We start from the raw sequence: 9,701 nt of genomic DNA on the forward strand, positions 1-9,701 counted from the left end.
CTCGGTTGCGTGGGGGGGGGGGGGGGGCAGACTGGGAGGTGCCTTTCTGGGGTGCCCCATATAGAAGGGCAGCATCCCGCATGGCAGTGTAGGGGACAGCGGGGTGCTTCGGGATCCCCCAGGCTGAACCCGGATGGAGAAGGGGCACCGTGGTGTACCTCTCCTGCCTGGGCACTATCCCCATGCTGGTGGCCCGCACCCCAGTGGTGGGTGTTCACAGCCCGGGGCTCCCCACTGTCCCTCAGACCATCCCTGTGTGGCAGCGGGGGGCTGCAGGATGTCCCTGCGTCCCTCTGTGTGGGGGTGGCAGGGGGTTGGGGTGACAGCTGTGTGCTTATCCGCTCGATGCTACAGCAAAAACAACACCGACAGTAAAATCTGGGCTTTCCCAGGGGTTTACCCGGGACTTGCCTGTGGCCAGGCAGCTTTCGGTTGTCCCCATGTGTTACCCCTGGGCGCAGGGCCCTTGACCATGCCGGGGCTGGGCGTCCCGTGTGCTGCCCGGCCACGGCGGGGGAAGGCAGCCGGCGCCTGAGTGAGTGAGGAACCCGTGGGGATGTGGAGGAGGCACCGGTTCGGCATGATTTATTACCAGGCACTCATCTTGCGTCGTGCCCTGGGGTCAAAAAATGCAATGAAGTGCAGGGGCTGGTGGGGACTCCTGTGTCAAGGTCCCTCTCTGAGAGGACAGCATGACCTGGAGAAGGGTCCTCAGTGCCGCAACCAGCGCAGGAGCCTTCCCCATCCCTGCTGACCTGGGGATGGGGAACGGGGCAGTTAGTGTGACAAAACGTCCATCGACAGCCAGAGATAAAGACCCTCCATGCTTCCTCCCAGTAAAGGCATGGCATCGCCCGGAGTGGACCCATGCGGAGGGAGGACGGTTGTAGCATGGGTGCTCTTATCTTGATCCTGAATTTATCTCGGCCAACCGCTTTGTGCAACCAAACGATAGCCCGATAAGTTGGCTGATCTCCCTGCAGTTTTCACTTGGCAAGTCAGGGTGTGTGTTGGGGGGTGAGGGGCAGCTTCACCCCCCCTCCCCGGCCACCACCGTGTCGGCTAGATCTGCGCCCTAGATTTAGGGAAGTGGCTGGAGCTGCACTTCCCCCCGCTCCGCGGGCAGGTCCACCCCAGCCGGGTGCTGCCTAGCGTGCACCCGAGGGGAAGTCCTGAATCACAGCTTGCACAGGGGCCGCCGCTGTCCCCATAGGCTCCGTTCCCCGCTGCGGGCAGCACAGCACCCTGCCCAGCCCTGACTGCTTCAGCACCGGCAGCGGCTGGAGGGAGGGAGGGAAGCTGGAGGCATGGATGGAGGCTGCATTTCCCTGTCCGGAGTGTGGTTTATTCCTAGGTTGACCACGGCGTGATCAAGCGGGGCCGGCAAACCCGTTGGAACTGGCTGTACTGGTACCGCTGCCGGCTCACTTGGTCACGCTGCGGCGAGATGCTTCGCGTGGGAGCGGGGCGGCTCGTCTGGTGGCAACTCGTGCTCAGATCAGAGGAAACGTTGTGAAACCACAGTCTTGGGGAGGGGAGGGGGGAGATACCACGAGTTGCTATCAGTGGCATCCCCCCGCCACCAGTGCCGGCGGTCCTGGGTGGCTCATCCCGCATGCCGGCCTGCCTGCTCACCAGCGGTTTTGGGAGACAGCTTCCTGCCACAATGGGGTGGGAAGGATGAGCGGCTCTTTGCTGCCTGTCTGAGCCAGTCTGACAGCGCTGTACCAAAATCCCTGCCCGGGGCGCCTGTGCCGGCAGCCTGGCACTCCCGTGATCCTGCATCTCCCGCAGGGCCAAGAGATGAGAGCCGGAACCTCTGCTGCCTGCCTGGGGCTGCTGCAGGGATGGGCAGGGTGGTTTTTGGGGGGCTCCCACAGCCCTGCTTGGGCGAGCAGGGGGTCCCCAGGACCCCTTTGGCTTACAGTGAAGCCGTGTCCCCTTGGGCAGACCCGGGGACATGCGGGTGTCAGGACGCAGCTCGCAGCCCCGTGCCAGAGGAGCATGGTTCCATGGGGGTGACCCTGGTGGTGGGCACTGCCTGTGGCTGGGGGGCCATGAGGAGGAGGAGGAGGAGGGAACGACAGGAGTCTCCTGCATGCGTGATGGCAGCGATGGTTCATGGGTGGGCGCAGGGGCGGACATGGGGGGCTGCAGCAGCCTGGGGCCCGCAGCTCCTGCCCCAGCTCCCCTGGGGACCTGGGCAAGTCCCTCACAGCCCTCAGGGGACTACTGAGTCCAACCCTGCAGGGCCCTGGGACTGGGGAGGGGGCAGAGCCTCCCCCATCCTTCAGATGGGGCTCAGTTAAAACAAAGCCCTGTAACAAGGAACAAAGGAGGTCTGATCTGGTTTGAACCTTCCTGGACCCTTCCCGTCTGCGTGGCTTGTCTGGGGCAGAGACACTGCGGTGTGCCCATGTCCCCTGTCCTTCGGGGAGCTCCTGGAGCACCAAAGCCAGCTGTGAGACAGTGCAGGGCAGCACCCAGCGCCCTGCCAGGGTTCTTGCTTGGGATGGATCCGAGCCGGGCTGGGATAGTCGCTGCCTGCAGGGAGTGACCACATTGCCCCAACCCTGCGGCAGCTGGGGTGGCTGTGCCATGTGGAAGCAATGGGGAGGAGAAATTGCCATTCATGAGTAAGAGGAGGAGAAATTGCTCATAAGGAGGATGATCTTGCAAAGTCCCCTGGAGAAGGGACCTTGGGGACCTGGCAAAGTGGTTGTGGGTTCCCCTCAGGTTCCTGTGGCTCGTCAGTAGCGCCCAGTGAAGCCGAGGACATGCAGGACAGGGCACTGTCTGTCTCTGCATCGGCGCCTGGGCCTCGAGAGCAGCGGAGCATCTCAGCAGATTTTCTCCATAACCTTGTGAAAGGGGAGGGAGAAGCCAGCCTGTCCCTGCATGCTCCACGCTGGCGTCCCTACGCTGGCGTCCCCCCCGCCGTCACGCTGCAACAGAGGGAGGAGCCTGGCTCTGCTGTCCCTGACTCAGCCGGGACCTTCCCATGGCTCAGAACCCGCTGTGGGGAGCAGATCTGCTGACCCCCCCATGGCGCTGGGGGTGTCCCTGGCCATCGCTCTGCAGGTGACTTCTGCAAGCGTGGAGGGAGTGTGGCTTCCTCTGCCAGCCGCACAGGAGATGGGACAAGGGGACACATGGGCTGGCCCTACACTCATGGGACAGCCCAGAGCCCTCCTGGCCCTCGGGGCACCTTATCGCTCTCGGGCAGGCGGCAGGGTGGCATGTGTCCTCGGGGCTGGTTATCTGCAGGTTGGAGATGGGGAGAGAAGCTCTTGGTGGCTGCGTGTCGTGACAGTGTGAGGGTCTGTCCTCTGGCGTTTTGAGGGGGACAGAGCGAGCGTGAGATGGTGCTGCGCTTTGTGGGGGGAACTTGCCTGGGGAAAAGTCTGCTGACAAGTGTCTGTCTGTCTCACTGCTGGGTGCGAGAGGGAAGGGAATCATCCTGTGCAGGACAGGGTCGGGGGGGTGTCTGGGGTTCCATGTGTCTCACCTGGCTGGGCCCCAGCCCTGTGGGGTAGGATCTGTCCTAGCAGAGGGCTGGCTGTGTCTGTCTATCTGTGTCTGAGCTGGATGGGGCCATTGGGATCCCAGGGAAACAGCACTTGCAGCCTCTCACTGCCCTGCTCTCTTCCCAGGCACCACCTGCGTCCTTGTGTCTTTCCCCTTCATCTTCAACCCCTGCCTGGGTTGCAAGGAGAACACACCACAGTGGGCAGCCTTCATCTACTACCTCCCCTTCATCATCATCTTCCAGTTCGGCTGGGCGGCCACACAGATCTCCCACCTGTCCCTCATCCCCGAGCTGGTGACCAGTGACCATGAGAAGGTTGAGCTGACAGCGTTCAGGTGAGCACGGCTGGACCTGGCTGTCCCCTGAGCCCGGGGGAGCAGCCCTGCCTGTGCTGGGTCCCATCGCTTGTGTGATGACAGGTCCCCTGGGTGCCACGGGTCTGATGTCCGCTGTGTGCCATGGAACACTTGAGCCCTCAGTACACCAGGACCAAGACTGGGCCTGTGGGTGTCCTCCAGGATGTGTCCAAGTGACACTGGTCTTCTGGGTTGGTGGCCCTAATCCTTTGGTACCAGAAGGGAATGTCCTGATAGCAGGGATGTTGGTGACACTGCACATGGGGCACTTCCCTGAGCTAGGGGCACTTCTCCTTCAGGACTGGAGGGTGCTCACCAGGGAGGAATGGAATCCTCCCCCTGCATGCCCCCGGCAGAGCTGGGCAGGGCCCTGTGTGGCTGTCCCATAGGTAGGGATGGCCCCAGGGCCAGACTGGGCAGCACCTACAGCTCCGTGCACAGAGCCCGGCTCAGCGCCGCTTATCTGGCAGGATCAGGCTGCGGGAAGGAGTGTTCATCAGATGGAGCAGAGCTTGGTTATCTGCCCCGGTGTGAGGACGTTCCCCTCTCGGCAGGCGAGCAGGGACGGCAGTGCAGCCGGACAGGGAGGGTGTGGGGCAGTGCTGGGGCCAAGGGGTCTGGCTCTGGGGACACTGGGCCGGGCAGCTCGGGGCGTCCTTGGGGCAGAGGTGAGCTGTGACTGTGGACAGGCTGACATGGAGGCACCTTGGTTTCCTCCCAGTCGTGCCCTGAGGCTTGGAATGGGCATGCTGGGAGGTGCACCAGGCTAATGCCTGGCCAGATGCTGCGTTCTCTTGGAGGTGTCACCTCAGCAATGACACAGGGGCGCAAAGCTGGCTGTAGCATGCCCAGCTCAGAGGGCAGCCTTGGGTCGAGGTGTCCCCGCCATGCCTGGAGCTGTGCTCGTCCCTCTGCATCACCCTGAGGTGCTGTCTCCCCTTAGGTATGCCTTTACCGTCATGGCCAACATCACTGTGTACGTCCTGTCCTGGCCCCGGCTGAACTTCCAGGTAGACCAGCCTGACCGCACAGAGCATCTGGGCATCCAGGATGTCCCTATCTTTCGGGTAAGTGGCAGGGCTCAGTCCCTGGGGTCCTCTCTTCCCCAGGTAGGACATGAGCCAGCAGTGTGCCCAGGTGGCCAAGAAGGCCAACAGCATCCTGGCCTGTATCAGGAATAGTGTGGCCAGCAGGACAGGGGGACAATCACTGCCCCAGTACTCAGCACTGGTGAGGCCCCACCTCGAGTGTTGTGTTCAGTTTTGGGCCCCTCACGACAAAACAGACATTTCTGTGCCGGAGCGTGTCCAGGTGAGGGGTCTGGAGCACAAGTCCTGTGCGGAGCGGTTGAGGGACGTGGGGGTGTTCAGCCTGGAGAAAAGGAGGCTGAGGGGAGACCTTCTCGCTCTCTACAGCTCCCTGGCGGGAGGTCGGTCTCTTCTCCCCAGGAACAGGCGATGGGGCAAGAGGAAATGGCCTCACGTTGCACCAGGGGAGGTTTAGGATGGAGAATAGGGAAAATTTCTTCATGGAAAGGGTTGTCAAGCACGCGCACAGGCTGCCATCCCTGGAGGGATTTAAAAGAGGGGCAGATGTGGTGCTGAGGGATGTGGTTTAGTGGTGGGTTTGGCAGTGTCAGGTTGACGGTTGGACTCTCTGATCTTAAAGGTCCCTTCCAACCCAGACGATTCTCTGATTCTGTGGCTCAGCTGGGGAGGTACTGGAGAGAGTGAAATAGCAGTGTCCTGAAATCTCACCTACTGTACTGGGCAGGGGCTGCATTGAGGTCTCCCTGGGTTTTTGGGAACCCCTTTTTATCCACCAGACGGCTGGGGGGTGGATGATGGGCTGGCAAAGGGCACCCCGTGCCATGCTCACCCCCTCTGCCTCACCCAGAACCTGTCCCTCATTGTGGTGGGTCTGGGGGCCGTGTTCTCCCTCATCTTCCACCTGGGCACCAAAGAGGAGCCGTACCCACCGGGCTCGCTGCCCCAGCTGGAAGAGAGCACACCCCTGATGCAGAAGGAGACTACGAGTCCCCCGCGCACACTGCTGATCTGGAAAGACTGGCTGCGGGAACCTGCCTTCTACCAGGTACGGCAGTGGGCAGAGCTCGCGGCACATGCGCGGGGCTGCTGCCCTGCCTGGGTGCTGTGGGCATCTTCTGGCAGTGGGTTGTGCCCTGGTGCAGGTGAGGATGGAGAGATGGGCTGTAGTGGGCACCCACCTGCCATATCAGGGGAGCTCTCCCCTTCTCAGTGGGCATCTGTGCCGTGGCAGGGTTGGGCACGGAAGGTGCCAGCCTTCCCTACCTCCAGTTCGCATGGGCTGAGCGGTGCTGCCCTGTCTCTGTCCCCTCACAGGTGGCGGTGCTCTACATGTCCACCAGGCTCATCGTCAACCTGTCCCAGACCTACATCGCCATGTACCTGACCAACTCGTTGCTGCTGCCCAAGGTGGGCACAGGGCAGGTCCCTGCCTCCATGTTGAGGTCGTGTAAGCAGGGGTCCTGTGTCGATGGTCCAGAACTCATCTCCCTATCTCCCTGTCCTCGTCTCTTGCAGAAATACATCGCCACCATCCCCTTGGTGATGTACATCAGTGGCTTCCTCTCCTCCTTCCTCATGAAGCCTGTGAATAAGTGGATAGGTCGAAATGTGAGTCCTGGGGGCCCTGGTGCGGTTTGAGTTAGACCCAAGGAGGGGCCCAGGGGCCAGATCCTGACCGCACAAGTGAGCAAAGCACTCAGCACACCTGAGCCTTGCTGGAGAGCAGGGACCCCTCGTGCGCCCTCTGCCGATGCCCCCCTGCTGCCATGTGGGTCCTGCTGTGACAGTGCGGGTGGTGGGGAGGCTGAGGGGACGTGGGTCTGTCCTGCACACCTCTGAGGCTGGGGAAAGCGATGCTGGTCCTCTGCAAAGCCTGTCCTGTGCAGCCCTGACCGGGCTGGGAGAGCCCCGCAGTGCCCATGGGAGGCAGAGGAAGGGTTTGGCTGAGCCACCCTGGGCAGGTACAGGGGTCTGCAGTGCCAGCAGGAGGGGGGGGTGACTTGTTTGCTGCGCTGCAGCAAGAACCCATCCCCAGTACGCCCCCACCTCTCCTGCCAGTTGGGTGTTCCCGTGCCTGGCACAGGTACCCTGCCTGCAGCTCTGCTGCGGGCTCGGCTCTTAGGCTGCGGCCAACGCTGTAAAACAGCCTGGACCGCCGCAGGGTGTTATTTGGGGGCTCCTTGTTTAAAACCAGCTGGGAGAAAGCCAGGGCTGTCCCCTGCAGGTCCTAGGCAGCAGCTGTCCCCTGTGCCCTCCCCGCTCACCCCTGCCTTGCTGGGTGTCAGCTGAGCCAGGGTCTGAGCTCTCCCTTCTCCCTCTGCCTGTCCTCTGCAGCTGACCTACTTCGTGGGCATCCTGGTGATCTTAGCTTTTGCCTCCTGGGTGACCCTGGCCAGGCAGATGGGAGCGGAGATCTACGGGGCAGCCGTGCTGCTTGGGGCTGGTTCCGCCACTATCCTGGTCACCTCCCTCTCCATGACGGCAGACCTCATCGGTACCAACACGGTATGTCTGCTCCTCTCTGCCGAGGTTGGACCGAGGTGTCACTGCGGAGCTTGGAGCCTGCGGGCTGGTGTGGTCACTGGCACAGGACTGGGGGGGGTGGAGACCCCTGCGAGGGGGCTCCACTGTGGGGTGCAGGCAGCCCTGTCCCCTGTGCTCGGGCTCTGCTGTAATATGGGCTCTGCCCATGAGAGGGCACAAGGCTCTCGCTGCCGGCGCCCGCTGGCCTCAGTGCAGCGGCCATGAGGTTTCCTCTCCCTTCACAGCACAGCGGTGCCTTTGTCTATGGCGCCATGAGCTTCACGGACAAGATGGCCAACGGCCTTGCTGTGATGGTGATCCAGAACCTGCACCCATGCCCGTAAGCATCCCTGTGGGGTGGGAACCCTCCCAGTGGCAGCTCCAGCCACATGGCTGGGGGACAAGGCAGCAAATATCCCTGTTTCGCAGCGACAGACATGGGTGGAAACCAGCTCTGATTTGTCTTAAATCCTTCCTTGACTTCTCTTCTGGCCTTCAAGGAGGGCTGCATCTCTGGGACGCACAAAGGGGCTGGGGATCTCAGTGTCCAGGGTGCTGCCCTCTCGCCTTGCCCTGGACCTTTCCCTGGTGTCCCAGTGTGAACCAGTCCTGACACTGAGGACGTGGCACCCCTGTCAGCAGCACCTGGGCAGCACTGGGCCAGGCTCCGGCCCTGGCCACTAAGCCATGTCCCTGCCCTCTCCCTGCAGGACTGAGCTCTGCTGCCCTGCCTGCATCAGCTTCTACCACTGGGTGATGGTGTTGGTCACGGGAGGCATTGCTATCGCCGCCATCGCCTCTCTGTGCTGCATCATGGTCTGGCCCATCCGTATCCGCTACCGTGAGTGGGGCTGGGGACAGTGGGGGGTCCAGCCATGTGGCTGGGGGCACTGGGAGCCCCATGTCCTGTGCCAGCCTGGGCTAAAGTGAGAGTGTATTTCCAGATGTCCCTGGCTGCGGGGAGACAGCGGGAGCCCTGTCCCGGCACAGGGTGCCGTGGCAGGGCTGGCAGCGGGGATGCTCACAGCCCTGCCCACGGGGGGACCCTCATGGTAGGCACATGGGGCAGGGCCACTATCCCGCTTCTGCCGCTCCTGGCCCTGGAGCTGGGGGCTGCACCTGCTTGCTGTGTTCTCCTAGAGGGCAGGATCCACCCCTGCAATGGCCGTGCTGACCTTGGCACTCCTTGGGTCACCGAGGGCTGGCGGGGGCAGCTCCGTGTGCTGGTAGCCAAATGTGGGGGCAGGCGTTGGGGACAGGGTGCCCCTTGCCAGGACGGGGACCCAGGCACCATTGCTCAGCCTCTGCCCTGCAGGTTGCCCGTGTCTTGCTCTGGGGTGGGGGCAGAGGACGGACACCCCCTGCACTGCCTTGGGGATGTGCTAGGGCCCCTCGTGCCAGTGGCAGGGGAATCCAGAAGGTCCAGGCCAGCGCGTGGTGGGTCACCCCAGCAGCTGCAATGGCTCCTGACCTGTCCCTCCCCTCCCATCCTCGCAGGTGCCATCTGTCTGCAGGGGCTGAGCGGAGCCGAGACCTCCTACGGCGGGATGGACAGCGTGGGGGGAAGGAGCCGGAGTGGCACCCTCAACTGAGCAGGGCCCATGTCCTCGGCCACCTTCATGTCCACGCCTGGAGGGACCCCCACGGCAGGGGACGCCATGGGGCGGGGGGCACATTGCCCACCTCACCCTGTCACCTTGCACTAGACTCGTTCCCCACCCCCTCCACACACACCCCCCCGTGCCCTGCCAGGGGACGCGTGAAGGATGTCACCCTGTGCTCGCACAAGTGTAACACTAGAAAGCCCTGGGCTGGCTGGGGGAGGGGGGAGCATCACTCCTGGCATAGGGGGGGGACACACGGGCACCCGGCCCTCGGTTTTAACCTGCTTTTGTAAGGTCAGTATGTACAAATGGCACTTTTTAAAGGAGGAGAAAAAGGAGAGGGGGAAAAAAAACAAAACCAAAATCAAACAACAAAGCACCTCTAATCGTGGATAAACGCGCTGGGTGTCTTCCCTGCCACAGGGCCGTGGGGACCCCCATGGCTGAGGGGGACAGGAGCAGTGTGAGTGGTTTGGGACATGCACAAGGGCTCCCTCGGGCTTTGACCCGGCGGTATATCCTCCCACACACACACTTTTTTTTTTTTTTCCCGTTATTCCCCTTTTCTCCATTATTCCCCACGCCGAGGGAGGCACCAGCATCGGCGGGTAGTGGTGGTCCTGAGGAGACAGGGCGGCCC

General features: G+C 62.5%; 1 protein-coding gene across 1 annotated transcript in view; it reads left to right on the top strand.

Moving 5' to 3' along the window:
* The first annotated feature begins 1,960 nt into the window (after positions 1-1,960).
* Positions 1,961-9,701, top strand: part of MFSD12 (major facilitator superfamily domain containing 12) — a 15,553-nt gene continuing 7,812 nt past the window's right edge. The window contains exons 1-9 of the mRNA XM_009880629.1: positions 1,961-2,102; positions 3,654-3,864; positions 4,829-4,952; positions 5,782-5,979; positions 6,249-6,341; positions 6,450-6,542; positions 7,269-7,439; positions 7,703-7,797; positions 8,168-8,298. Coding sequence (XP_009878931.1) covers positions 1,961-2,102; positions 3,654-3,864; positions 4,829-4,952; positions 5,782-5,979; positions 6,249-6,341; positions 6,450-6,542; positions 7,269-7,439; positions 7,703-7,797; positions 8,168-8,298 — 1,258 coding nt within the window. The remainder of the gene's footprint in view (positions 2,103-3,653; positions 3,865-4,828; positions 4,953-5,781; positions 5,980-6,248; positions 6,342-6,449; positions 6,543-7,268; positions 7,440-7,702; positions 7,798-8,167; positions 8,299-9,701) is intronic.

This window comes from Charadrius vociferus, unplaced genomic scaffold (genome assembly GCF_000708025.1).
Source record: "Charadrius vociferus isolate BGI_N301 unplaced genomic scaffold, ASM70802v2 scaffold702, whole genome shotgun sequence".
Taxonomy (NCBI): Eukaryota; Metazoa; Chordata; class Aves; order Charadriiformes; family Charadriidae; genus Charadrius; species Charadrius vociferus.